The sequence below is a fragment of the Mycteria americana genome, chromosome 22 (genome assembly GCF_035582795.1).
Source record: "Mycteria americana isolate JAX WOST 10 ecotype Jacksonville Zoo and Gardens chromosome 22, USCA_MyAme_1.0, whole genome shotgun sequence".
In the NCBI taxonomy this organism is placed as follows: domain Eukaryota; kingdom Metazoa; phylum Chordata; class Aves; order Ciconiiformes; family Ciconiidae; genus Mycteria; species Mycteria americana.
The window spans coordinates 5,325,637-5,352,964 of record NC_134386.1 but is presented as its reverse complement, the minus strand read 5'-3'; the positions used below and the strand labels follow the sequence as shown (position 1 = coordinate 5,352,964).

The following is a 27,328-nucleotide window of genomic DNA, read 5'->3' as shown; positions in this document are numbered from 1 at the left end:
AGACTTGTAGATTTGAGGCCGCCGGCCGCGTGATGCTCAGTTTGCTCCCCTCGTCACACCGCGCACGGGGCTGCTCCGAGGACAGCCTGGCTTGGCCTGGGTGGCCCTGAGCTCTCCTGGCCCATCAGAGCCGATGGGCTGCTGGTGGGGATGGGTGGGCAGGGAGTTTGTTGGAGGAGGGGAGGCATTTCTGTGACAGAGAAGGGCAGGCTGACTCTGATCCTGATCTCATACATGCTGTATTCCTGGTTTTAAAGCCTCCAAGACCGATGTGAAGGAAAATTGCAGCTGCCTGGCTGTCCCTCCGCTCCTGACCCCATCGTACCCCACCAGACAGCCATGGTCTTGAGGGCTGGCAGCCTTTTCCCATCCCTTCGTCCCCTTCGCCTGACCCAGCAGGAGCCTGCAGCAACACAGTTGAGACAAGGACTCTGAAACCCAGCCCCACTCTAGATGGCTGCTAGCCCTGCCATCTCGTGGGGGTCGGGGGCTGTCTGGGGAGCAGCCACTTTGCTGCCCACCATGGAGTCGTGGTTTCCCTTGAGCTGATGCCAGTGCAGTCCCTCAGAGAGGGGACCAGGGCAGGTGAGCTGACCCTGGGCTAACAAAGGGACATCAGTGCAAGCCTGATGTCTGGGCAGGGAGAGGATGCTCAGGGCTGCCCTGAGTGCAGCCCTGTCCCTGTCCCCATCCCTGCTCAGCAACGCTGAAAAATGAAGAAAAATGCAAGTGGGATAAGGGAAGCGGAAGCAGCAAAATGTTTTTATTGCAAGAAAGCTCCCTTTCTTCAGGCTCTTTCCCACCAACCCTGGCCAAAGCCAGCCCCGTGTCCCAAAACACACTTTGTGTTAGGGGCTCAGTGCTCCTGTCCACCTTAACGATGTGTAAGAAGGGCCGTACCTTCACTTTGCTTTGCTGAATAAAAAGCTGAGACCAAACCAGAGAGAGCATTCATTGCACGGGCAACAAGGCAGCAGCAGAAACAGCACAACTTGGGGTCAGTGGTGCCTGCTCAGCAGGGGCTGGGGGACAACACGCTCTGGCTCCTGCTCCGAAGTCACCGGCAGCACCCAATGACAAATTCTCTGTGCAATATTTGCCCTCAGCAGCCCCCACAGGAACTGATCAGAGAGGCAGAGGTCCCCCCTGCTCCCAAATCGATGTCCCCTTGGCCACGCTGCTCATGGTCCCCACTGCATCCTGCCCTGTGCCCTGAAGGGCTCGGTGTGCCAACGGCCCCGAGCTCCTTGTCACGTTGAACTGTCCCCGGGATGCCTGCCGGGGCACTGACCCATGCCCATATCCTGGGGCGGCAGGATGGGCTTGGAGCCATGCTCCCGCCTTGTGTCCATAGGGGTGGTGGGGACCAGCCTGTTCCCGACACCAGCGCTCTGTGGGGCTGCTCCTGAAGGGCAGAGAGGTGAGCACGGGGCCGTATCCAGCAATACTCAAGCCGGGCAGACGTGTGGACAGCAGCCGTGGTCATCCAAGGGCCCACGGGAAAGAGGTCAGCCCCATCCACGGCTTCCCGCAGCGTTGCCTCTGCCTCTCCCCACGTCCGCAAAGGGAAGGGGACCACAAAACCCTGGAGCAAGGGATGCACTCAGGACACCGTGTGGCTGTTGTGGAGCTGCCTCAACTTTCCTAAATTCCCACGAGGACGCAAAGAGGCAGCCTCAGCCCATGCCCTGGCTGGTGTCTGGCTCCCAGGCACAGTGCACAGGGGAATGAGAGTGGGTGGAGCTGGCACGACAGCCCAACGCCATCCCGCTCCTGTGCCCGTAACTGATTTGATGAAATTGGAGGAAACTGGGCAAAAAGACAGCCTGAGACCTGCAATCAGCCCAAATAGCTACTGTTTGGCTAAATTTGAAATACCTGGAAACAAGCCCTTCTGAGAAATCGCCACCAACTCACAGACTGTTCTCATGATGTGCTGCCTACTTTCATTTGGGGAACTTGTCCCTGTTTCCTCCTGCCATCATTTTCCAGCAAACCAGTGTGTAGGTGGGTCCTGCCCCCTCATTTTGAACCTCTATAGCCTATAGGAACCTTTCCTCAAATTGCAAAAATCCATCAGAGCCTTGAACCCAGGAGGCCATGGGCAGATGGTAAACATTGCCTTGGCTATATCTGCAGGTCCACGCTGGATCCCTCTGCCAACCCTTGTTTGCTCACTGAATGGAAAGCAAAGATCTCATTTCAGAGCCTGCAGCAGAGTAGACGCAGGTCTCCAGCAATCCAACACCTGGAGAAGGAGGCTGTGGCCATCCCCCACGTCCGCTTGCAGCTGGAGACATGAGGTCCTCAGCTGCCCTGCCCGTCCTGCTGCTCCTCATCCCGCACCTCACAGCTGGGGCATCCGCAGCACTGTAAGCCCTCTCTTTGTCTGTCTGTCTGTGCCTGGTCAGAGGGAATTTAGTCTTGGCTCCTTGGTAGTACGTAGTAGGAGCTAATCCTTCCTGTGCATGTGATTGTTGGCCAGGGTGGAAATGCTCGGGCTGGTGGGTTGTCCCTGCCCATGAGCATCGAGGACTTGGCACCCAGGGACTGCTGGGGCTGGTGGCTCTGGGATGGTTTATTGTAGGTGCTGCCTCACTTGCAGCCAATGTGTGAGCAGAGCCTTTGCTTTGCTGAGCTGAGAAGTCAACAGGAGCCCAGAAGCAGAGCGGGGAGGCTGGGGGGGGGTGGCCCTGCACCCCAGCACAGGTTTCTGCGCACCCAGGAGCTCTTCAAGACCTCCGTGGGGTCTGTACCAGGACGTGCGTCATCCCCACGCCTCTCATGTCAGCACTTCTCCTCGCCAGGATTTATGTGGTCACGTCCCCAGCTGTGACCTACCACCCCCACACAGCGATGCTGTGGGTCCATCTCAGTGGCCTACACGAGCCCATCCAGGTGACCATCCAGCTGCAGAGAGCAGACAGAACCCATAACATCACCCTACTGGAGAGGAAGGTCCAGGAGCCTCATCTGTACATGAACATCACCTTCCCCGTGAGTGTCACCCCATGCACAGCCATAAGCGTGGAGGGGGATGCCCTGGACACCCCACTCTCTCCAGGCAGAGCAGTTTCCACCAGCTCCCCTGAGCTTGGGGCCGTGGTCCCACGTGGGGCTGGGAGCAGGCATGACTTCCCCATCTTTTGGTAGGGTCTCATCCCCCACGCAGACAAAACAACTCTAGGTTCAGCCCAGTTATTCGGTGGCTGAAATAATCCCCCGGTAGCAGACCCTGCAGCCTAGGGCAAGGTGTTGGGGGGACATTTCTTCCCAGCCCCTGGCTTGGGAAAGGTGTCCCTGAGGGTTAGGAGTGCTCTGGGCCACTCGGAGTGAGCAGAACATCCTGGCCACGGCATATCCCTTGTCCTCACCTGGTGCCTGGTGTTTCCCCTGGCAGGCTCCAGCCCCTGCCAAAGGGAAGGAGGAAATCGTGGACCTGCACATCTCAATCCGGGGAGATTCCCTGGATGTCTTCAAGAATAAGAAGGTGATGCTGAGAGCCCTGGAGCCTGGGCTATTCATACAGACAGACAAGGCTGTCTACAAGCCTGGACAGCAAGGTGAGGGGGGCAGGATGGACCACCTTGCTCTGGGCTGAAGGACCTGGTGGGAGAGGGGTGCAGGAGGCTCAGCCTTGCTCCTACACTGCATGGAAACAGGAGGGCTCATCCTGAGACGCCCTGGGACCCCCAGCACTGGCCCAGGGCAATGCCAGGACACGCTGGCAGCACTGGAGGCTGTGCTGCTTGGGGGGCAGTGCCCCACTGCAGGGTTCAGGGTGGATTTCCATCCACCTTCCCCATGGGGAAGCCCCCTCCCTGCGGATGCACCCACCACTCACTCCTGCATCCCTCTTTGCTCTTTCCAGTGAAGTTTCGAATTGTCTCTTTGGATAAAGACTTCACTCCCAGCAATAAGAAGGTGAGAGCAGGGCTGGGGAAGCGGGGGGTGACAGGCCTCCTCTGCACTGCCCTCTTACAGTCTCTGCAAGCCACGAGAGAGGCGTGGGAGTCAGCCAGCGCCTTTCCCCTTGGGAATCCTGCCCCAGCCAGCTCTGCCTGGGTGGCCGGGCTCCCCAGGCGCAGGGATGCCCTGTGTTGTTCATGCAGGCTTCAGCAGGCTAAGGAAGGAGAAAGCAGAATTGCACGTGTAACATGGGGACGTACCCACTTAAACTTTCAGTTAGGGGTGTAGCGATGGCGAGTGGGAAGCAGGGAAAGTGCTATGGATATCCATCAAGTCATCAGACGCCAGGATTATAGGCGAGCTCAGTCTCTGGCACCCCCGAGCAATTATCTGGGTCTCTGGAAGTGCAGAAGGTTCCCAGATGAAATTGTTGCTGGCTTCTTGTGAAGGCACTAGGAGATGCCACCTCTCCATGCCACGCTGGCAGTGCCCTCGGCTCATCCCAGCTAGAGCTGCCCACAGGCTCAAAATCAATCCCAAAGCAAACTGAAGGGCTGGAAGTTCAGAGCATCCCACAAATAACCCTTGCTCTGCTCCATCCACGGCTCCATAGATGTCCCCACCCTGCTGAGACCCCAAGGAAGGCTTTGAATTTCTCCTCTAACCATCTTCTCTTTGCCTTGCAGCTGCCCCTTGTGTTCCTGGAGGTCAGTCTGAGAGATGGAGGGAGGCTCCTGGGTGGTGTGGGCTTGGGAAGGCAGTGGGCTGGGAGAGGAGAAGCATAACGCAGCCGTAGGCTGTTTTATCGCAGGGTGCTGGGGTCCCCAGGGTACCGATGCCGCGTGTCCCTGCGTGCAGGATCCCAGCGGGAACCGCATCGCGCAGTGGCGGGAGGTGAGCCCGCGGCAGGGCATCGTGGACCTGTCCCTCCCGCTGGCGGCAGAGCCGGCCCTGGGCACGTACACCATCGAGGTGGAGGGGAAGAGACGCTCCTTCAGCGTGGAGGAATATGGTACGTGGGGACCGGGAGGTGCACGGGGGGTGGGAGCCCCACCTTGGCGTGTCCCTGTGGGCAGCACGTCTTTACCCCCTGGCCACCCAGGCACCATTGTCCTTGTCCTGGGAGCAACAACCCTCTCGCCTTTTGCTTCTCCATCAGTGCTGCCCAAGTTTGAGATGACCATTGACCTCCCTGCCGTGGTACTGGAGAAGGACAAGAAGTTCCAGATGGAGATTTGTGGACGGTGAGCCTGAAACGGGCTGTGCTGGGAAGAGGGGGGGCTCCGACACGATGTGGCCCATCAGGCGCACCCTTACCACCCTCCACCCAACAGGTACACCTATGGGAAGCCCGTCCAGGGGAAGGTCCAGGCCACCTTGTGCCAGCCCTTCAGGCACATCAGGATCCTGAACGGACTTCACAGTGCCACCCAGAAAGAGATGAACTGCATCAAGGTTGGCGGGCAGGTGAGCACTGCGGGGAGCGTGGGTGCCACTGGGACAGCCCCTTCCTGGGACTGCTGCTCATGGGGTTGGCTCTGTCACTCCAGACCGAGAAGAATGGCTGCTTTTCAACAGAGGTTTTGTTGACGGCCTTCAACCTGACCAGCTCCATGTATCAGAAGCAATTCCAAGTCCAGGCATCGCTGGTGGAGGATGGGACAGGTAGGGACGGTGGTGTTCTCCTGCTTGGGAACGGGCATTGCTGCTGGTGCACGGTTTTGCATTCATCCCTGCGTGCACACAAATGCATGTGGCAGGGCGTACTGGTCTTCTCCGGGGAAGCCCAAAAGCAACGCTGTGATTTAGAGGTGCACGTGTGCAGGGACCGGGTCCAGGCAGGGATGTGAGCCAGGACAGCCAGGCAATACTTCTAATTCTGAGCAGAGAAATGGTCGGGAGGCAAAAACGCCTTTCCAAGATCCAACAACTCTCCCGATGCTGTAGCTAGCAGCGAGTCGAGTCCTTGTGACACAAAGCAGTGGTTTCACCCAGTCCGGTGGCGTGGCTTCGTTCTTCGAGATAATCCACCTCACCCACCACCTCGGTCCCACCAGAAATGACCGCCAGTGGCTTGGCTTCAGAAAAAAAGAAGACCAGGGGCTGTCCCAGGCCCACCGGCACCGAGGTGGCCCTGCATCGTGGTGGTTTGGTGAAGCACCTTTTGTGAAGTCTCTGCAGCCAGCTGCGCCTTGGCTTTAGGTCTGAAACATGCTGTAGAGGTTTTGCTCCTCTTGCAGGAGGTGTGAACTGTGCTCGAAGCTGCTGGCTGCAGAGGGAAAGCCTAAAATGCCCAGGGACCTTTTCTGCACTGTGATGGGGGAGCTGGCAGCAGCTAACCTGTGCCCTGTGTCCCTGCAACACCCTCAGCTCCCCGCTCCCTCTCCACAGGGCTGGAGCTGAAAAACACCAAGAGCTGCAAGATTTTACCAGAAATCCTCACCGTCACCTTCGAAAACACTGAGGATTTCTACAAGCCCGGCATCCCCTACACTGGGACGGTAATGGGGGGGGCCCTGCACCCTGCAGGCTCTCCTGCACCCTGCTGTGCCCAATCCTGGTCCCACCGACCCCAGCCCTGCTCTCCCACCCCTGCCCTCTGCCCCGTGCCTGCAGCCCAACCTGGGGCATCTCCCCTTCCCTCCCGGTGCAGATGCTGCTGAAGGGAGCCGACGGTGCTGTGCTGCCGCAGAAGCAGCTCTTGCTCGTTGTCAGCCAGCAAGGAAAAGACACAAGACAGACCTTCCTGACAGACAGACTGGGGAGAGCCTCCTTCGAGCTGGAGACCTCTGGTTGGAGTGGCAGGGTCTCCCTGCGTGTAAGTGACCTGTCTCCCACCCCTCAGGGGTCCCTGTGCTGCTTTCTCCAGTAGTACAACGCTGGGCACCTCTCCAAGCCAAGAACCTGCATCAATGGTGCCCAGTGATGGGACCAGCACCTCGTGGATTCTGGATGGCTTCACCACCTTGATTTCTACCTCCATTGCTCAGGGTCAAGTCAATGAGGCAGCTGACACCCAGAACGATGGCTCGACACTCATCTACCAAAATGCCTATGTGAACCTCAGACCCTTCTTTTCAACAAGCAGGAGCTTCCTGCAGATCCGCCGGCTGGAGAGCGAGCTGCCCTGTGGCCAGCCCCAGAAATTCTGGGTGGATTACATCTTCAGCAAGGAGGCCTTGGGGACTCAGCTGGAGAGCCTGGATGTGGTCTTCCTGGTGAGCCCTGGCCCGGGGAGGGAGGGCAGCAAGCATTAGGGCAGTTGTGTGCAAAGGTCCACATCTAGGGACCACACATGTTCATGGTTGCGTCCCTGAGGACAAGACAATGAGCAATCTCTCCTGGCTAGTCCAAGGGACCTACGCCTGTTAGTAGTCCGAGGGACCTACGCCTGTCTGCTGGCACTGTTGGACCTGCATGCCAATGGGAGATGTGACATTCTTGCCCTTGGGTCCATCCTCCATCAGGGCATTTCGGTTCCCCGCTCAGCATCGGTTTCGTTGTTCCCATCTCCTCCTCTGTAGGTCCTGGCCAAGGGGACCATTGCCTCCGTCCTCAGGAAAGAGCTGCCTGCAGCGGCTGGTAGGTCCTGAGGCAGGGACGGGCTGTGCAGGGCTCTGCTTTCCATGCCTGGTCCTCATCTCCCCTCCTTTCCCATGGCCCAGGGCTGAGAGGCTCCTTCTCCCTGGAGCTGCCCATCGGCCCTGAGCTGGCACCCACGGCCAAGGTGCTGGGCTACGCGGTGCTGCCCAATGGCGAGATGGTGGCTGACAGCACTAAGCTCAAGGTGGCCAAGTGCTTCCCCAACAAGGTGAGCGGAGGCTGCTGGAGATGGGGGAATCGCTCCATGGCTTGTCCATAGCTGCGTGCCCTGAGGTCCATCCTGCTCCAGATGTATTGCAGCATTACAGTCTCTTTAACCCATGCCCCGATCCCCAAACCCTGGAGCCTGATTTTATCCTTGTCTAGAAGAGACCTCCATGTCCGTGGCTTGGTCCTGCTCCTCCATGGGAGGTGGGTTCCCCTCCTGCCCTTGCCCCCTGATGCCCCTGTCCCTCCCCAGGTGAAGATGGCTTTTTCAGAGGACAGGGCTCTGCCCGGTTCGGCGCTGCGGCTGGAGCTGGAGGCTGCCCCAGGGTCCCTGTGCGCCATCCGTGCCGTGGACCGCAGCGTGCTGCTCTTGAAGCCCGAGGCTGAGCTTAACACGGAGGCGGTGAGTGGTGGCACTGCCCAGGGCCCCTTCTGCAGCCCCAGGGACCAGCCGGGGAAAGAGATGGCTCTGGCTGGGACCTCCCCTACGGGGACTCAGTGCCATGGTGGCTCCTGGGCAGTCCTGCTCCTGGGCAGGGGGTAGGTGCCTGGCTGGTTTTGTACGTAGCACACGTGTTTATTCCCAGGTCTACAAAGTACTCCCCGAATTTGACTACCCTGGAAGCATTCAGGACCCACGACCCTGTTCAGAATTCTCCTGGGACTATCCCCCCGACTTTGACATTCCCATCATCCCATTTGCACTAAGACAGCGAGACTTCTTTCGCCCTCCAAGGAGGCATCGCTTACCCTTCCCTCTTTGGAGGAATTCCCAGATGGACACCTACAAGTTATTTCAGGTAAAGGCCCTGCCCGCCTGTGCCTCCTGGCTCCTCTTCATCCAGGAGCCGGCTGTGGTTTGCTCAGGGTGCCGAGAAACCACAGCAACGTCCGTTGAAAGCCACACTCATGGTAAAGGTCTTTCCCTTTCCCGCGGATGCCAGGCTCCAGTCCTCCACTTTTCTTCTGCAGCCCTGTGACTATTTACTGCTGGGATGGGGATATTCCTCCTGCTGGGTTTCAGAGATGGACAACCTCTTTTCTTTTTCACAGAACGCAGCACTGAAACTTTTCACCAATGCCAAGACCAGTGATGTTTGCAAAGAGAGGTTCAGCTTACCTGTGGTGGCGGGTTCCACAGGTGCCAAAGGTCAGCACAGCCCTCTGCTTGCTCACTTTGCTGAACCCTCTCGGGAGAAAAGAGCAAAGAGCTGGTGCCCGGTCCTGGCTCCTGTGTCCTCAGGGGGACTCGGAGCCTTCCTGAAAATACACTCGGCATCAAAGGGATTGAAGAGGATTGAAAAGGACTTTGGCCACCTTTGGGCTGCCTGCAGGCGAGGTCCAGCTGAGATGCAGAGACGTGTGGACCCTAATTTCTGCTCTGCCTTTTTCAGGTATCTTTGATTCCTCTGTCACCTATTTGCGGAAAGAAACTGATGTCCCAGAAGTAATGAACCCTGGTGTCCCAGAAGTAATGAGCCGTCATATCCCAGTCGTCGATGTCCAGGAAGAGCCACAGGCACCCCGGACGTATTTCCCAGAGACGTGGCTGTGGGACCTTGTCCCCGTGGGGTGAGTGAGGATGGTCCCCATGTGGCTGGTCCTCTCCCCAACTCCCCTGCTGCACGGAGGGAGGTTGGGGACCTCAGAACCCTTCTCCCATAGGGAGAGAGCCAGCCCAGCTGGGGATGACACCAGCTGTCTGTGAACGTGGTGGGATGGCCTCATGATGTTCTCCATCCCGCAGAGAGGGGGGCTCTACGGAGGTGACGGTGACGGTGCCTGATGCCATCACCGAGTGGGAAGCCGGGATGTTCTGCACGGCCCCGCAGGGCTTGGGGCTGGCCCCTGCCACCACCCTCACGGCCTTCAAGCCCTTCTTCGTGGAGCTGGCGCTGCCCTACGCTGTGGTCCGCCATGAAGCCTTCACCCTCGTGGCCACCGTCTTCAACTACCTGCGGCAGTGCCTGCGGGTGAGCGGGGCTGGGGAGGGGGCCCTGGGTCTGGGGTCTGGCGGGGGCTGATGGAGCCGTGGCCGTGGTCCGGCAGGTTCAGGTGACGCTGGCGGAGTCAGCAGAGCTGGAGGTGTCAGCAAGCACGGATGAGGTGTACGGTGGTTGCATCTGTGCAGACGAAGCGAGGACCTTCCGATGGGGCGTGCGAGCCACCGGCCTGGGTACGGGGCACCGGGGCCATGGCAGGATGCCCCTGCCCTGCTGCTTGGGGACCCCCTCGGACGATGGCCGGGCAGGGAGGATGGGAGCAAATGCAATGCCACCTGGGAAGCTCTCCTCCACTCAACTCACCCTCCCCGTTGCCTCCCAGCACTGCTCCTCAACCTGGTGACCCCCATCCCAATCCAGCCAGCCCCACACATAGCCCCGGGGCTGATGCAAGCCCATGGGGCTGCAGTGCGGGCTGGGGGGCTCCGTGGGGACTGAGTGCCCCACTTACATCTGCAGGGGAGGTGAACATCACCATCAGCACTGAGGCCCTCGGCTCCAAGGAGCTCTGCGGCAACGAGATGCCCGTGGTGCCAGCCCAGGGGCGCGTGGACACCGTGATAAAGCCCTTGCTGGTGCAGGTCAGACGGGTTATGGAGGAGGAAAGTGGGCTGGGTCTGGGGACAGGGTCCGAGCAGCCCTCGGGGTGCAGCGGAAGGACCAGGAGCAGGACAGCACCTGGCCCCGAGCCCAGGCTGCAAGCGTGACCCTGTGGGACGTGGCTGGTCCCTTCTCCTGACCGACTCTGATGCTGCTTCCCCACAGCCCGGGGGCATCCTGGTGGAGAAGGCGCACAACTCCCTGCTCTGCCAGGAAGGTAGGACTGCCCGGGGGTGTCCGGCAGGGCCTTGGGGACGTGGGGCAGGGATGCTTGGCCACTGGTAGCAAGGGCCACCGGGCCAGAGGAGCCGAGGGCCAGGGTCCATAGACGCTTTTGGCCGAGATGCCCCAACCCAGCCTTGAGCCCACGGAGGGTCAGAGCAGGAAGGGGGTGGGCGAGGGTGCCATGGGCTGGGCCGGGACGAGCTGGGCATCCCGACTGTCGTTGCCCTCCATCCTCACAGTCGCTGAAGAAATCTCCCTGGAGGTTCCTGCAAACATCTTGGAGGGCTCCCAGCGAGCCCATGTCACAGTGATGGGTAAGGGACAGGCAGGGGATGGGGGACCACCTGGGGCAGGGAGGGTGCAGAGCTCCACGGCCCAAGCTCAGCAGGAGGTGGCACCGCCCAAAGCTGAGATGGGAGAGGACACAGGGTGCTGGTGGCAGGCGGCCACAGCCAGTGACGGTGCTCCCCATGTCCCCCTGGGACAGGTGACATCATGGGCAACGCTCTGCAGAACCTGGACCGCCTCCTGGCCATGCCCTACGGCTGCGGGGAGCAGAACATGGTCCGCTTCGCCCCCAACATCTACATCCAGCAGTACCTGGAGAAGAGCGGGCAGCTGCACCCCGACATCCGCGCCAGGGCGCAGGGCTTCCTGCAGAGCGGCGAGTATCCTCGGTCCCCTCCTCTGCCTGTCCCACCCTGCCTTGCTGCCGAGGGACGCCACTCGCCCCATATCCTCCCTCCCCATTTTCTACCTGTGCCCCAGGGGGGCTCTGCTCTCCAGGCTGCCTCTGGGGTGCCCCAGGGCTGTAAAGACTCGTCCCCATCTCCTCTCTGCAGGGTACCAGCGAGAGCTGCTCTACAAACACGACGATGGCTCTTACAGCGCCTTCGGGAAGAGTGATCCCACCGGCAATACCTGGTGAGGCACTGCGCGGGGCTCAGGCAGGCTGGGCAGCGGGGTCCCTCCGGGGACCGGCCGTCCCGGGGCTCCTCCTGCCACCAAGCGTACCCCAGCCCCAGTCTCCCACCCCCCCGACACCTCTCTGGCGCGCAGGCTGACAGCGTTTGTCCTCAAGTCCTTCGGGCAAGCCAGAGCCTACGTGGCCATCGAGGAGCGGCACATCACGGACGCACTGCGCTGGCTGCAGGAGAAACAGCGGGAGACGGGCTGCTTCCGCAGCGTGGGGAAGCTCTTCAACAACGCCCTGCAGGTGGGTTGGTGGGGTGGAGTGGGACATGGGGACGCGCGGCCAGGGCCGGGTTGGCCCCAGCACGTCCCTGGTGTGTGGTCTAGGCAGCGGGGGAGTCCCTGTGCCGGTGGCACGGCATGGCTGGACCCATCTCCCGCTGTCCCCTTTGCAGGGTGGTGTCTCGGATGAGCTCTCGCTGTCAGCTTATGTGACGGCTGCGATGCTGGAGCTGGGGCTGTCCCCAACAGTGAGGATGACTCCATCTTCCCCGGAGGGGCTGGTGGGGTGGGGACGGGTGCCGGGGCAGGGAGTCCGGCTGTTCCAGGCCACCTCCTAGCCTGACGCGGGCGCAACCGGTCTCACTGGGCAGAACTGGGGTCTCAGCGATGCCCGCGCCTGTGGGCTGGCTCCTGACTCCGCTCCCGTGCCAGGACCCGAAGGTGAGCTCAGCCCTGCGGTGCCTGGAGGCTTCGGCCACGGACGACCCCTACACGCAGGCACTGCTCGCCTATGTCTTCGGGCTGGCGGGGCGTGCGGAGCAGCAGCAAACCCAGCTGCAGAGCCTGGCCCAGCACAGCGTCAGCGCAGGTACCCCTCGGCACAGGCAGTGGCACCTCCGGGCAATGCCACCCTCTGCCTGGGTCACCCCGTCCCACCTCCAGTTCCCCGGGACCCCCGGAGCAGGGGGCTGAGCTCCCACCCCCTTCTCTCCCAGAGGGGCAGCTCCACTGGCAGAGGAAGGGGAAGACTCTGTCCCCCTCGCAGCCCTCCTGGGCTGCCGCCGCGCCGGCGGAGGTGGAGATGACTGCCTACGTCCTCCTGGCCTACCTCTCCCAGCCCCAAGTGTCCTCTGCCGACCTGTGGACTGCTTCCCAAATCGTCCGCTGGCTCAGCAAGCAGCAAAACCCCTACGGGGGCTTCGCCTCCACGCAGGTACTGGCACCGGGGTGCGTGGGGCTGCTCCAAAGCATCCCCTCCCTGCATCTGCAGTTAGGGGTGATCCTGGCTCGGTGCTTTCTCCGTGCCCAGGACACCGTGGTGGCCCTGCAAGCCCTGGCCAAGTACGCCGCCCTGATGTACGGCAGCAACGGGGACTTCGTGGTGACGGTGACGTCCCCGACGGGCACTGCGCAGGACTTTGTGCTGCACAACAGCAACCGGCTGGTGCTGCAGCGGGCGGCTCTGCACGAGCTGCCGGGCACGTACGGGGTGCGAGCCCGCGGGCAGGGCTGCGCCCTGGTGCAGGTGGGTACGGCCCGGGGTCCCCGTCCCCGTGCGGTGCCCGCTCAGTGGCTCTGACCCTCCTGCGTCACCCCAGGTGACCCTGCGCTACAATGTGCCACCCCCTCCGAGCACGGGGATGTTCAACCTCCGCGTGGAGACGGAGCCCAGGGAGTGTACAGGGGACGCCAGCACCCGCTTCCGCCTCCTCCTCCGGGCACGGTAGGGGTGGGGGCTGCCCCCCGGGTTTGGGGGGGCCAGGAGCAGCCGAGGAGGGAGGGCAGACCCCAGCCCCTCCCCGGGGGCTCTGCCCTTGCAGGTACAGCGGGGAGCGTCCCGCCACCAACATGGTTGTCATCGAGGCCAAGCTGCCGTCTGGCTACATCCCGGACAAGAGCTCCATGGTGGAGGTGAGAAGCCCCCGGGACCCCCTCTGCCCCACTGGGGCACCCACCCTGCCACTGAGTCCCTGCCCCTCGGGGGCAGTGGGACATGGAGGGGCACCCACCGGGGGTGCTGGCCCTGGCTGGGGCACCCGCCGAGCAGCTGTTGCCCATCCTGAGCCGTGTCCCTCCAGCTGAAGAGGCAGAAGTTGGTGAAGAAGGTGGAGGTGCAGCCTGACCAGGTGACGATTTACCTGGACCAGGTGAGATGGGGCACGGGGACGGGAGCAGGACCCCGCACGCCGGGGCGTGGGGATGCTTCCCCATCGAGGACAGTTGCACGTCACCCTTGGGCCGCCTCCACAGCTGACGACAGAGGAGGAGACCTTCGCCTTCGCTGCCACGCAGGACTTCCCGGTGAGGAACCTCCAGCCAGCCACCGTGACGCTGTACGACTACTACGAGACGGGTGAGCCCCACGGGGGACATGGCCCCGGGGTGCCTGGCCCCACTGCCACCCCTTGCAACCCCAATGGCTCAGAGCGGGTCTGGCTGAACTTTGAGTTCCATTGACGAGCTTTGGCTCGTTAACGGGAGCAGCTCACCCTGAGCCCATTGGCCACGATCCTTCCCGTTGCAGATGACCGCACAGACGCTGCCTACAGCGCACCTTGCAGCTCAGGTAGGGGCCGAGCCTGACAAGGCAGAGGGGTCACCCCACCATCGGGACCCTGACGGGGACCTGCCGACCCTGAAGGGCCAACCTGGGCTGTGAAGGAGAGCAGTGAGTGAGGATGGAGGAGCCCAGCCAGGAGCCCCAGACCCATCAGTGAGGACTTGCTGGCCAGAGTTTGGGGGGCTAGAGGTCAGGAAGGACCCAGGCGTCCAGGTTGTGGGGTGCAGAGAGGAGCTGTGCCTCTTTGAAGGGGCTCAGATGCCCATCAGCCCTGGCCTTCCTCCTGTGCCCCCTGCGGAGCTCCCATCCACGGGTTTGGGGTCACGCAGGGGATGAGGCACTGAGCTCCAGGGATGGAGCTCAGCTGGAGGGACAGGGGCAGCCAAGGGGGGCTGGGGGCAGAGGGGCTCTCCTCCCACAGCACACCCGTATTTGATTTTGAAGAGGCTGACGGTCAGGACCAGGAGAACTTCTAGCACAGCCTGAAGCCCGGCAGCTGGTCCCCTCCGCTCGCCCCAACTCAGCCACCGAGGCCCAGGACAGCCGACGGTCTCTCCTCCCACCCTGGCCCCCACCCGAGACACTCGCAGCAGCGGCAGCACCCAGCGCAGCACAGCCTGCTCTGGCCTCAGCCACTTCTCCCTGCAGCAGAGCTCCCAGCCCACCAGGACCCCACGGAGCCACGGGCGAGGGGCTGACGCAGACCCAGGGGCAGAGACCTCTTGCTGCTCTGCAAGCTCCTGCCACAGATGTTTGACTTTAGTTGAGCGGCCAAGTGGTGGCTTTACAGGGACACCCCAGTGCATCTCCCCGCTACCACCCCGAGGGAGCTCTGGCCTCTCCACTCCCCACGGCACTTGAACGGGACCAAGACCTCCTCCCTCCCGTCAGAGCAACTGTCCTTTCCCCAGCAGGTCCCCACCGCCACTCACCCCGTCTTGCTCTCCCTGGGAGCCATGGTGCCACCCCAGCCCCCTCCTGGCACTAACATGGTGCCACTGTCACCAAGAGGGACCTGGGGACCCCTCCACAATCCCATCAAAACAGATTCAGGCACTCGTTGGCGGAGAGAAGGCACAGTCCCCCCACCCCTGCCCTGGGTCTAAATAAAGACATTTGCTCAAGCGCGTATTTTCTCTTGGTCTTTCTTTTCTTAAACTTGCAGGGTCCCACCCCTGGAGGGGGTGCGGAGGGGAGCGGGTGGCTGCTGCGGTTGGGGCAGGGAGGGTGGATGTCAGGCAAGTCAGCCGCGGTTCAGCTGCTTTGCCAGAGATAAAGCGAGGGGGCCGAGGCAGGCGGGCTCCCCAAGGCGTTAGCAGAGGTGCACAGACCCCATCCACCCTACGCTCCTCTCCCTACCAAACGGCGCACAAAGGGACGGGGCAGCTCGCAGCGCGGGCCCCTCACCTCGCCAAGACGCAGGACACATCCCGGTGCAGGCTCAGACCAGATTTAATTCTGCTGTAACCAAGGAGCTGCTCTGTGCAGACCACCTACACCCGCCCGCTTCAGGGCTCAGCGGCCACCGTCCTGCGACCTCAGTGACAAATATGGCCCAGGGAGCTGTCCCCCTGACCCACAGCCTCTCTGGGGACAGCTGGTGTCACTGATTGCCATCCCCGCAGGGCAAGAGTCTCGCAGCAGAGCCAGCAACGGTGAGAAACCTGGACACGTGGCCACTCAGTGAGCGTGGGAAGGGGGCCAATGCTACAGCGCTGAGGCCAAATAAACCCTCCCTACCGCGCTGGAGGGCAGGAGGCAACGTCACATCAAGGCACAGACTAACAGCAACGTGTGGCTAAGTCACAGCCCCGTCCCCTCAATGGGGGAGAGCAGCAGGGTGCACCTGAGGCTGCGGTGGGAGGACAGGAGCCAGCCCTGCCCCGTGCCCCAAGCCGAGTCCCTTACCAACGACGGAGCCGGTCCCACATCACTTATGGCGTTTTTTCTTCTGTTCTTTGCGTTTCTGAGCTCTCACGTCCTTCTTCAGGCGGCTGTCAACGACCTTGAACTGGCCCTTGACGCCAGGAGGACGGCGCACCCGGGGTCCTACACCTTTCTTAGCCACCAAGTAGGTGACCTGCCGCTTCTCCTTGGCCAGCCCAGCCTTCTTGTAGATGCTGCGGGAGAATGGCAAACGATGAGACCGAGACCCCAGCACCCCAGCCCAGCGCCAGCACTTTGGCTTTGGGATGTATCCGAAGACCAACATTGGGTCCCACCACTCTGCTGAGCCTTTGTGCCCCAAGACGGGGCTCCCTTGCTCGGTCTCCCACCCCTCAGCCTACACCCGGACCCAGCCCAGCCCCTTCCAGCCCCGCTGGGTTACGTGCGGGAGCTGTCCCTGCAATCGAGCCCAGCACAACACGAAGGATCTGGATCCCAGCTTCATCACTCACCGCCGCAGCTGGGCCACCTTCTCCCTCTCCGAGATATCCACCGTGCTCACCACAGCCTCTGCTTTCTTCTTCATCTGCTCCATCTTCTTCAGCATCTGCGGGGACAGCGAGGGTGAGGGACAAGGGGCATCGGAGGAGGGACGGAGCACCTGGGAGGGGGAACGGAGCACCCGTCCAGGACCACAGCCCCACTCACCCGCCGCTTCTTGCGGGCCTTGGCCTCTGCCACCTTCTTGATGGGGCGGGCATTGATTTCACGCCAGCGCTGCCGATACGCCTCAACCGTCTGCCGGTCCACGGGCATCTGCTTACGCCGGTGCTGCTTTTCCTCCTCTGTGAACCACTCTGGCAGCTCTCCCTCATCCTCGTTGAAGGAATACCTGGAGCGGGGGGACCTTGGGTGAGTTGCGAGCAGGACACGGGGTCCCCACACCAATACATCTGCCACCCCCATGGCCTGTCTCCTCTTGGGAGACCGAATGCTGCTCCCCCTCCAGCACCCACAGCTGCAAGTACCTGTTGAAGGAGTCATCGATCAGGTCCCGCCTGGCCTTCTTGGAGGTGGCAATGACAGAGCCGAGCGCCAGGCCCTCTGCGTCCAGGACACGGGCTCTTTTCACTGCAGCATATGAACACATTAAAGCTTGGCCCATCTGCAAGCAGCCCTGCCAGCCCAGATAAGCACGGTCTGACCCTGCCTCCTGTCCCTAAAGAGGGACTCACACGGTATCACCGGTGCACGCAGCTCCAGACAGCACCCCCCACTCACCTGGGTTCTCAATGGGCACCACCTCGAAGCCACACGGCTCGACACGGCCCCGCTTCCTCCCCACCGGTGCCGGTGGCCTGCGGAGAGGAGAGTGGTCAGGGCTGGGGTCACCTCCCTGCTCTCCAGGACTGTGGAGCCGGGGGAGAACATCCAGACCGTCCCCCTCTCAGCCCTCACCTCTCCTCATCACTGCTGCTGTCATCATCACTGCTCTGCTCATCCTGCACTTTACCAGCATCGGGCCCCGCGTCGGCGGCAGGTGGGGGCTCAGCTGGAGCTTCTTCCTGGGGTACCTCCTTCTTCTGCCCCTTCCTTGTTGCTTTGTCTGGGGAACAGGAACCACTGGGTGAGAAAGGGTTGAGGCAGACCCCACTGCAGATCGTTCCTCTAAAGACCCAGCTCGTTAGCGCTACGCTAATGCCAGCTCATTAACTGTGTAATGATACAGGCTGGAAGCAACCTCTGGAGATCTCCGGTCCTGCTCAGAGCAGCATCCACATCATGGTTTGATCCAGCGCCCCAGACCGGGCTGTGGGGCTGTCCCTCTCTGCCCCCCACCAGTGACGCAGCCCCCCTCTAACCTCTCTGAGACTCGCGCTGTCTCTCAGCCAACATCTGCGACTGCCCCAGCTCCAGGTCCTCATCTGCATCGTCCTCAATGCCGGCAAAGGCATCCTGGGGATGGGGAGCAGCGGGTGAGGGGACACAGGGCAGACCTGGGGAGCTGCTGGGGCCGCGGCTGCCCTGTCACTTCTGGCCCAGCAGGACTCACCTTCCCAAACCACATGCTGGTCTGCCGTTCCTCCAGCACCGACTTCTCCTCCAGGGGCACCAGCAGGGGATTCTCTTCTTCCTCCCCTTCCTCCTCCTCTTCCTTCTGCTTAAACTTCACCCTGTGACGGACAGCAGCAGAATCAGTGCTCCCCAGCCAGGACGGGGTGTGCCCACTGCCAGACTCCGGAGCTGCTCCAAAGGAAGCCTCTACCCCAGGGAGGTCTCTCGCAGCTCTCACCTCTTTGCACCCTGCTCTCGCTTTTCCCGCTCCAGCCGGCGCTGACGGGCCTCTATCTCAACCAGCTCCTCTGGGTCGAGATCGCTGGCCAGGGACACATCGTCCTCTTCCTCATTATCCGAGACATAAACGTCATCGTCCCCGGGTCCTATCTCCAGGAGGGCATCTGCCGATGCCATGTCCCCCCGGGTCATCTCATTCAGCAGCTGCAACGCAAGTGAGACTGGAGTCACAAGCTACAGTCTGTCAGCCATGTGCCTGCCACTGTCCCGGCCCCGATGGCTCTGGGAGCCTGGCCTCCCCCTGCCCCACACACCGGGGTCCTGTGGATAGTCCGGAGGGAGAACATGCTGGTGTCACCATCATCGGCGATGGAGACACCAGGGAGGTCCATCTTCAGCTCCACACGCTCACGCTGCTTCCGCTGTTCCTTCAGGATTTTCTTCTTCTTTCTAGAAAAGGAGGCAAAGGAATGAGACCAGACTGCCTCCCTCCCCACACACACACATCCCAGTGGCTCATCCACCGCCACGTCAGTGCCAGATCTCCCCCAGCACTGGGGACCCAGCAGCACTGTCATCCCCCATGAGGGGTTCCCAACCCTGAGGCAAAGAGGACCCACGCCAGCTTCACCTGCTTGGAGGAGCAGATGACCCTGGGGATCCCAGACCCACAAACCCCATCCGCTGTCCACAGAGGGACAGGCTCTGACACAACCACTCTCTGTTCCTATGGCTGGAGCCCCCCTGTGCTCTGCTGGCCCGGTGCTCCCCCATCTCTTCTCATCTGAGCTGTTTTTACCTCTTTAACTCCGCTAGCTCCTTGGCTTTCATCTCCGCCAATGCCAGCTCTACCTCCTCTTCTTCCTCTTTCACCCCCTCATCAGCTGTGGCTCTTGGCGACGTCTTCTTCTCCTTCTTCTCCTCCTCTTTACCTTCCTCTTCTTCACCAGAGCTCAGGCTGCCAAAAGGAAGGAGCTCAGACTGTCTCTCCTGGTGGCAGGCCCATCCCGCCGCGTTGGCGCTCTGGGGCAGCCCTGTTATTCCTACTTGATATCCAGCTCCTTTGCCTGCTCTTTCAGCTTTTTGGCCAAAAAACGCCGCAACTTCGTCCTCCAGTTCAGCAGGGCTCTGTGCGGGGAGGCAGACTGTTAGACACCCACTGGGCCCAGCATAATGCCCTGTCCCAGTCCCCCCCCGTACCTGAGCTCTTTGCGTCCCAGCACACGGATGTCCTTGCAGCACTGACGCAGCTCCTCCGTGGTGGAACTGTGATTCTCCAGCTCGCTGTCCCCCAGCGTGATCTGGGCGGAGCAGAGGGAAAGGGCTGTTACGCCTGAGCCCCAGCTCCTGCCCTGCCTCACAGGAGTGGGGCCATTGCTGGGGCACCTGGCTCCCTCTTTTCCTCGCTCTCCGCTCCTGGGGACATCTCAGGGGCCACCAAGGTCCCCCTCACTTCAGGCACTCACCTCGTTGGCCTTGGAGAGGAAGTCCACGGGGTTGGGAGCCTTTAGGAAGTCCATCAGGGTGAAGCGGTGGTAGAGGGTCACGTCGCCATCTGCGTAGCCTTCTGCCTACGGGAGGAAGGAGCTGTACGAGCCGTAGCAGGGCACATACAAACAGCTTCAACCATCCCTAAAGGATGAATGATGTCACATAACTCCTGTTTTGCTGCAGTGTCCACCTAAACGTGCCCACACGACTTAGGAACGAGGGCAAGTTACCAGCCCCAACCTGCCAGGTCCATGGTGTCTCCCAGTCCCACCTCAAACTCAGAGAGGAGACAGTGACAGACTTTGTCAGCTCCATGCCCAGCTGAGGCCTCTTGACATGGCCTTTACTGTCCTGTGTCCTAAAAACACCTCATAGAGACACAAACCCAGCTGCCAACCATTGTAGGGAGGGTTTTACCGATCTATCCTCAGCCTCACAACTTGTTCACCGCGTCCCCATCACTACACCACGTTCTAAGGCTGGAAACCTCCCCAAAACTGGCTCTTCCACCACCTTGCATCCCCAGACCTTTCATTTTCCTGAGCAGCTTTGTGTATTACGTTTGGCCCCAGTCCCCAGGCCCTTTAGCATGTGTTTGGCCTCGCTGCCCAGAGAAGCAAGCTCATACCTTTGGCTTCTTTTTGCTGACCAGCTCGCTAACAGACTTAGTCTGAACCTCCACCTCCTTGAAGGCGTATTTTGGGTCAAAGAACTTGCTGTCAATTTTGTCTGGAGCCTGATAACCTGGGATGAAGGAATCGGAGACATCAGCAGGTTTTTCCCAGCCCCATCCCAGTGGCTGCAGGTCCCCCCGGCCACTCACCCTGGCAGACCACAAAGATCTCAGCGGACTCATTGCGGGAGGCTTGGGGCTTGGTGGCCTGGACCTTGTGGAAGAACTGCTGGAAGATCCAGAGAAGCGGCTGGTAGTCCCGGGAACGAAAAACCTTGGTGATGAACCAGCCACCTTTGCAGAGGAATTCGCAGGCCAGTTTCAGGGCCATGAGGGTCAGGTTGGCTGGAGGGGGGAAGAAGAGCAGTCAGCAGTCATCACCGTCCCCACCGCCCAGCTCCCTGTCCCACAGCACACACCACCGCCACCCTGCCCTGCCTGCCCTCGTACCCCCCGAGACCGCACCAGGCCCCACGCCAGCCCCACGCAGGCCCCACCTTGGGAGTAGGCATCATGCACCCAGCTGGCTCCCACGTTGGGTGCTCCGTCGTTCAGCACCACGTCCACCTTCCACGTCTGCAGCTCCTTGCGCAGGGCCTGAGGGATGGGGACACACGTTGGTCCCACCAACCCCTCTGCAAGAGCCAACAGGCAGCACCCCCATCCATGTCAGCTCAGCTCAGCTCAGCTCAGCCCCCTGCTACGGCTCTACCAGACCGGCGCGTGATGCCTGGGGCAGGGGAGAGGGGTTCTTACCTGGCGGCACTTCTCAGTGGTGATGTCTTCCTGCAGCGTCACTACGTTGGGAATGGGCTTGATGGGGACCAAGTCCACCCCTGGCGTAAGGAAGAGATGTGAACACCGCAACCTCTCAAAACCAGGCTCCAGCCCATCCCACGTGGCTTCCCCACCTGCCCTCTCCTCCCACCAGGATCCCCAGATCCAGGATTCCCTCCCTTTGGCCGCATTCAGGGACTGCGGTGGAGGTCCCTGCCCCCAGCCCACCCCTCAGCCATCACTCACCAACAATCAAGCTGGAAACCGGCATGAATTTGGAAGCCACCTGCAGCCTGGAAACAACAGAAAGGATCAAAGCTACAGCAGGATGTCAGGAGAGCCCTCAGCCTTGAACTGTGCTGCCCGGGCGTTTGGGATCAGCTTTGGCATCGGGGACAGAGACTGAGATGAGCCACCACAACAGAAAACACAAAAGCCGCTTCACAATGCGGTGCCAGGGCAGCCGGCGGCACCGGGCTGTGACCTGGGGCCCTGACACCACTCACCACCCGCCGGGGGCTGCACACAGGTCCAGCAGTGCCCGGGCCTTCTGCAGGAACTGGAACTTCCTATTGAGCTGGAGAAGCTTGAAGGAGGAGCGGGAGCGAAAGCCTGTGGGAGGGAGAGCCGTGGGTTACAGATTACCGTGTTACGGGCAGCCCCCCCCGTCCCGCAGCGAGCGGGCAGGCCCCTCACCCGTCTCCTTGGCCAGGTGGTAAAACTTGTCCCTCCGGCTCTTGCCCAGTTTGCTTTTCTTGCCCATGGTGGCGGCGAGCGGGGCTCTCCGCGGGCTCGGGACCTGCTGTCAGCCGCCGGCACGGACCTGCGGGAAGCGGAGCGGGTGAGCTCGGGGCGAAGGGGAGGGACGGCCCCGTGTCCCCCTGCGACCTCCCCAGGCTCCCCTCAGTGCTCCCCCGCTGCGCCCAGCCTACCCCGGCCCCGTGCCCCCCCGAGGCGCACCCCGGCCCCGCAGCCCGCCGAAGCCTTCCGGCCTACCCCGGCCCGGGGTCCCCGCACCGCCCCGGGGTCTCCTCAGCCCCGACACCGCGATCCTCCCTTGCCCCCGCCCAGGCCGCAGCCGGTACCGCTGCCTAGCACAGACACACAGACAGACAGGCAGACGGACGGACAGACAGACACAGACACACACACACGCACACACTACCGATACCGATCCCGATGCCGCCGCGTGCCCGCGCCGTCTTCCCGGCGTGCCTCGCGTGAGCCCCTCGACTTCCGCTTTCCGCTCGCCCTCGGCGCCATCTTGGGAGTGGCGCGTCCCTGCCGCCGGGTCGAGGCGGGCCGCAGCGGGCGGAAGAAGGGGGAAGGATAACGAGTCCCCTCGGCGGCGCGCCTGCGGCCTGTGCTTGCACCTCTGGTGCTTCGCGATAGGGAGAAATCGCCTTTGACCGTGCCAAGATGGCGGCAAGGCCCCGACCCGAGCGAGCCCCTGCCGCACATGCGCACTTGACCCCCGCCGGCGCCGTACTGCGCATGCGCTCTCCGCGGCTCGGGGCGAGAGCGTGTTCGGCGCCTGTGTCGCGGCGGGGAGCGGAAGTGACGTCGTCACGCCCGGCGCGGGGGACGGGCAGCGGAAGGAGAGCGGCGGCCATCTTTAGTGCCGGCAGGAGCGGTGCCGGCCTCCCGATGCCGGCGGAGAAGATGGCGGTGGACGGGCCCGAGCAGGTGCGGCCGGGCCGGGCCGGGCCGGAGCGGAGTGCGGCCGACGGCCGGGGGGTTGCTGGGGTCGCGCTGTGCCGTTGCGGGGCTCTGCTGGGACCGGATCTGGTCGGGGCCTGGTGGGCGCCGTGACTCGGCGGGTCTCGCCTCAGCGTCCCCGAGGGGGTGGGGGCCGACCGGGGCCTGGGGCAGGCCTTGGGGGTGCGGGGGGGGTAGGGCGGAGGGGGAAGGGGCGTGCGGGTGGGAACGGTGAGACCCGGGGGGAGCAGGCGCTTTGGGGCCGTTGTCGGGCACCGGCCCGGGGAGGCAGAAGGTGGGCGGGATGGAGAGCAGGGACCCAGGGCCTGACCCCAGGCCCAGGAGGTCGGAGGAGGAAAGGGCGACCAGAGGGTCAGCACAGAGACTGACTGGGAGTAGAGATGGTTTTTGAGGCCCTGGGTGGAATGGGAGGCCCTTGGGGCTAAGGCCGGTGCTGCTGAGCTCTGCTCTCTCGCAGATGGAGATGGACGATGGGAAAGGTGGCACGGGGCTCCGGCAGTACTACCTGTCCAAGATCGAGGAGCTGCAGGTGAGCCAGTCCTGGCTGCACAGGAGACGCCCAGCCGGCCTGCCCCAGGACGGCATCGCTGTGGTTCTAGCCGGGACTGCGTGGCCGTGTCCCTGTGCCTGCGCTTGCCTCGAGAGCACCCGCAGCCTTTTCTGTGCTCTGGGTGTCCTGTTCTGACGCGCGAGGAGGAAGCAGCGCCCCAGGGCGGTGTCTACAAGCAGGACCCAAATTTTGAGTGGTGCGGGTGTACGAGATGAGTCTCAGTCCTACGAGCCGACAGCACTGCTGTGTGTGCACGAGGTGTTGCCCAGCCCGTGGCAGTGGGGTTTGGCTGGCCACGTCCTGCTGGGAAGGGCTGTACCCCTCCGGGTGCCCGTCCCGACGCAGAGGCCGTTGTGCTGGTGCCCATGCTTGCTTGATGTGAGCGCTGCACGGGACGTGGAGGACTCAGCAAAACTTTTCTCCAAACAGCTCATCGTGAACGAGAAGAGCCAGAATCTGCGGCGCCTGCAAGCACAGAGAAATGAGTTGAATGCTAAAGGTATAGCTCGGCTCCTCTCATCTTCTTCGCCCGGGGCTCTGTGGCTGCTCCTACCTGCAGGGCTGGCGGCTCCTGGCCGGCTGCTGGCCACCGTGGCGAGTGCTGCCCCTCCGTCATGGGCAGGGGGTCGGGGTGTGGGTGCCGGTGGCTGGTGCTGACGTCTCCTTCTCTGCAGTGCGCCTGCTGCGGGAGGAGCTGCAGCTGCTGCAGGAGCAGGGCTCCTATGTGGGAGAAGTGGTGAGAGCCATGGACAAGAAGAAAGTGCTCGTCAAGGTACGAGGCTGAGCTGTCCCGAGGGTGACCGGGGCTGGGGCAGAGCAGGGGTGAGTGGGGTGGGGTCAGACGGACCCTCCCTTTGACCCCGCAGGGTTTGGGGCAAGAGTGAGCACGAGCTCTGGAGGGATGTAACAACTAAAAGACGTGAAGTGAGAGCTTTTTCTCCAGAGGAGCGTGTTGCAGCAGCTCTCCTGGGCCCAAACCTTCTCCGGGCAGGTGGGAGGCACCTGGCTTAGGGCTTCCTGGGGGCAGGAGGGGCTGCAGGGTGTTTGGCGGTGGCTGAGCTCTCTGGCTCCTTCCTCCTGCTCCGAGCAGCCGGTGTGGCTATCGGGCACACGACAAGGGACTTCTCAGAAAAATAACTCTCACGATGGCAACTGCTGCCTTCCAGGTGCACCCGGAGGGGAAGTTTGTGGTGGACGTGGACAAGAACATCGACATTAACGACGTGAGTGTCCTGGGGCTGTGGGAGGGGACGCGACCGCTTCCTCCAGGCAGCATGGCACTGCCTGCCCCTGCCTGCCCGCTCCCGTGCCGCAGGGATGCTGAGCTCCCCTCTGCTCTCGCTGCAGGTGACCCCGAACTGCCGTGTGGCCTTGCGCAACGACAGCTACACGCTGCACAAGATCCTGCCCAACAAAGTGGACCCTCTCGTGTCCTTGATGATGGTGGAGAAGGTTCCGGATTCCACTTACGAGATGATCGGGGGCTTGGACAAGCAGATAAAGGAAATCAAGGAAGTGATCGAGCTGCCGGTCAAGCACCCTGAGCTTTTTGAGGCGCTGGGGATTGCCCAGCCCAAGGCAAGTGCTGCTGCTGTGGGCCTGGGGTGGGGGTCAGCGTTCGGGGGTGCTGCGGTGCCACTGTGATGCTGCCTGTGTCACCCCTGGGGTGGTCCCTGTGTCTCCTGTCCGCCTTGGGGGTAGGAGTGAAGCTGCCAGCAGCTATCCTGGGGTGTGGCTGCCTGTGTGGGCGTGGATGGGGGTGCTGAGCCCGGCCCGGCAGCGGTGCTGAGGTCTCCACGTGGCCGTTGCAGGGCGTGCTGCTCTACGGACCCCCCGGCACCGGCAAGACCTTGCTGGCCAGGGCTGTGGCCCACCACACCGACTGCACCTTCATCCGCGTCTCGGGCTCTGAGCTGGTGCAGAAGTTCATCGGCGAAGGTAAAAGGGTGTGGGGGAGGCGGCTGCTTGTGCCGGAGCCCCAGCGAGGGCTCTCGTGGTGCTGGGTGGCCTCGGGACAGGGCTCTCGCGTGGTGTCCGGGGCAGATGGAAGCCCTGTGGCTGTGCTGAGTTGTGCGTGGTGCCGGGGCTCAGCCTTCTCTGCTCCCCGCAGGCGCCCGCATGGTGCGGGAGCTGTTTGTGATGGCCCGGGAGCATGCTCCCTCCATCATCTTCATGGACGAGATCGACTCCATCGGCTCCTCCCGCCTGGAGGGGGGCTCTGGCGGGGACAGCGAGGTGCAGCGCACGATGCTGGAGCTTCTCAACCAGCTCGATGGCTTTGAGGCCACCAAAAACATCAAGGTAGGAGGGTGCCGTCCCTGCCTGGGGACGGGTCGGTGTCCTGCTGGCCCTGTGGTGGCAGCGGGATGCCCACAACAGTGACAGTTGTTCTCCCCGTGCAGGTGATCATGGCCACGAACCGCATTGATATCCTGGACTCGGCTCTGCTGCGCCCTGGCCGCATCGACAGGAAGATCGAGTTCCCCCCTCCCAACGAGGAGGTAGGTGAGGTGCCCCACAGTGGGGGACCCTGCTGTCATGGTCCTCCCTGGGGGGAGCGCGTTGTCCCCAGCCCTCTCCAGGAGCCATTCCTGTGGCTCCAACCCTCGTTTTGCCGCTGCTCTCCAGGCCCGCCTGGACATCCTCAAGATCCACTCCCGGAAAATGAACCTGACGCGGGGCATCAACCTGCGGAAGATCGCGGAGCTGATGCCGGGGGCGTCGGGCGCGGAAGTGAAGGTGAACTGGGGGCACTGCGGTGGCACCGGGGCTGGCGGAGGGGGAGCGGTGGGTGATGTCTCTGTCCCTCGCAGGGGGTGTGCACAGAAGCTGGCATGTACGCGCTGAGGGAGAGGCGGGTGCATGTCACCCAGGAAGACTTTGAAATGGCTGTTGCCAAGGTAAGTGCTGTGGGGGAGGCAAAGGGGGGGCTGCTGGCGCGTTCCTCCCAGGACGGGGAGCTGTCGGTGGGGCACAAGCTGTCCTGGGTAGCATCTGCCGGTGGTGTGAAGCTTGAAGGAGATCAGCTCTGGGGCCAAACAACAGTGTTAAGGGGGTTGTCCCCAAGTGCTTAAGCTATCAGTGACATGGAAGAGGCTGGGGAGGTGGTGGAGACCTTTCCTGGGGCTGTGGTGCACAGCCAGAGCCTGGATGGAGATGGAGCCTGCAGCGCCTTGCCTGTGCGGGGCTGAAGCTTGGTATTGGGGGTGGGTTTTGGGGTTATTAGCACCCAAATGGGGGGAGCGGGAGGGGGCCTGCACGCCGAGAACAAACTGTCCCCTCCTCCCTGCGCAGGTGATGCAGAAGGACAGTGAGAAGAACATGTCCATCAAGAAGCTGTGGAAGTAACGGTGAGGCTGGGGCTGCTCCTTGGGCTGCGCTGTCTCTAATAAACTGCTGCTATGGCTACGCCTGTGCGCCGATTTGGGGAAAGGGGGGGGGGCTGTAGGACTCCAGCATGCACACACACAGAGCTGCTGCTAACCGGTTTTATTAGAAAATATCCAAAATAGACAAAAAATGGTTACACAAGAGGCAGAGCAGGCACCCCTGAGCCGAACACCCTGGGAATATGTAAACGCCCCCCTCCCCTCTGCCTGCGACTGCCCGCACCACGAGGAGCGTTGCAGGCAGGGGGCCAGCGGGGTTAAGGCACTTCAGCGGGTCTGGCGGGTGGGGGCACGGTCCCCTCAGCCCAGCGCCGTGGTCCCCTCGCTCCCCAGCAGCTCCAGTTCTCTCAGTGCCCTGCTGACTGGTGCGGCACGCTCAGAGCCCCGGTGACCCCGCTGCCCGCAGGCTCCTGGGGGCAGAGCTACCCCCTCCGCCCCTCCGAGACCTCGTATCGCTCACAAGACAAGTTGCTAATTATGTAAAACAGCAGGGGGGGGTGGAGTAATCAACTGATTGTCAAAAAC

General features: G+C 62.2%; 3 protein-coding genes across 6 annotated transcripts; 2 read left to right on the top strand and 1 right to left on the bottom strand.

Annotated features, from left to right (window-relative positions):
- The first annotated feature begins 2,152 nt into the window (after positions 1-2,152).
- On the top strand, positions 2,153-14,138 carry LOC142419724 (alpha-2-macroglobulin-like protein 1). The gene is made up of 36 exons (XM_075522986.1): positions 2,153-2,372; positions 2,808-2,997; positions 3,401-3,563; positions 3,872-3,924; positions 4,596-4,616; positions 4,768-4,921; positions 5,069-5,153; positions 5,244-5,376; positions 5,460-5,574; positions 6,301-6,410; positions 6,563-6,727; positions 6,900-7,127; positions 7,434-7,491; positions 7,575-7,720; positions 7,973-8,122; positions 8,307-8,519; positions 8,773-8,869; positions 9,114-9,291; positions 9,467-9,692; positions 9,769-9,895; positions 10,182-10,303; positions 10,488-10,539; positions 10,787-10,861; positions 11,035-11,211; positions 11,390-11,471; positions 11,607-11,763; positions 11,915-11,989; positions 12,174-12,330; positions 12,458-12,675; positions 12,772-12,987; positions 13,061-13,185; positions 13,283-13,373; positions 13,541-13,609; positions 13,713-13,815; positions 13,987-14,028; positions 14,104-14,138. The coding sequence occupies exons 1-36, from the start codon at positions 2,299-2,301 to the stop codon at positions 14,136-14,138; spliced, it is 4,482 nt and encodes a 1,493-aa protein (XP_075379101.1). The 5' UTR covers positions 2,153-2,298.
- A 1,011-nt stretch (positions 14,139-15,149) lies between these two features.
- Positions 15,150-22,368, bottom strand: FTSJ3 (FtsJ RNA 2'-O-methyltransferase 3). 3 transcript variants are annotated; one of them, XM_075523240.1, is made up of 22 exons: positions 22,296-22,368; positions 21,842-21,968; positions 21,652-21,757; positions 21,392-21,438; positions 21,125-21,204; positions 20,866-20,965; positions 20,519-20,713; positions 20,324-20,439; positions 19,671-19,775; positions 19,405-19,505; positions 19,252-19,332; positions 19,004-19,162; positions 18,519-18,654; positions 18,203-18,408; positions 17,963-18,083; positions 17,772-17,865; positions 17,368-17,515; positions 17,191-17,267; positions 16,938-17,040; positions 16,618-16,801; positions 16,422-16,516; positions 15,150-16,142 (listed from the first exon to the last, which is right to left on the bottom strand). In XM_075523240.1, exons 2-22 carry the CDS (start codon positions 21,906-21,908, stop codon positions 15,953-15,955), a joined length of 2,511 nt encoding a protein of 836 aa, XP_075379355.1. In that variant the 5' UTR covers positions 21,909-21,968; positions 22,296-22,368; the 3' UTR covers positions 15,150-15,952. The 3 variants fall into 3 exon arrangements, with proteins under 3 accessions (XP_075379355.1, XP_075379356.1, XP_075379357.1); XM_075523241.1 differs by having other exon boundaries at positions 22,306-22,366; XM_075523242.1 differs by lacking the exon at positions 22,296-22,368 and adding an exon at positions 22,142-22,260.
- A 320-nt stretch (positions 22,369-22,688) lies between these two features.
- On the top strand, positions 22,689-26,822 carry PSMC5 (proteasome 26S subunit, ATPase 5). 2 transcript variants are annotated; one of them, XM_075523244.1, is made up of 12 exons: positions 22,689-22,831; positions 23,322-23,393; positions 23,844-23,913; positions 24,089-24,186; positions 24,581-24,637; positions 24,762-24,992; positions 25,226-25,352; positions 25,525-25,715; positions 25,817-25,915; positions 26,043-26,153; positions 26,228-26,314; positions 26,709-26,822. In XM_075523244.1, the coding sequence occupies exons 1-12, from the start codon at positions 22,793-22,795 to the stop codon at positions 26,760-26,762; spliced, it is 1,236 nt and encodes a 411-aa protein (XP_075379359.1). In that variant the 5' UTR covers positions 22,689-22,792; the 3' UTR covers positions 26,763-26,822. The 2 variants fall into 2 exon arrangements, with proteins under 2 accessions (XP_075379359.1, XP_075379360.1); XM_075523245.1 differs by lacking the exon at positions 26,228-26,314.
- The last annotated feature ends 506 nt before the right edge of the window (positions 26,823-27,328 follow it).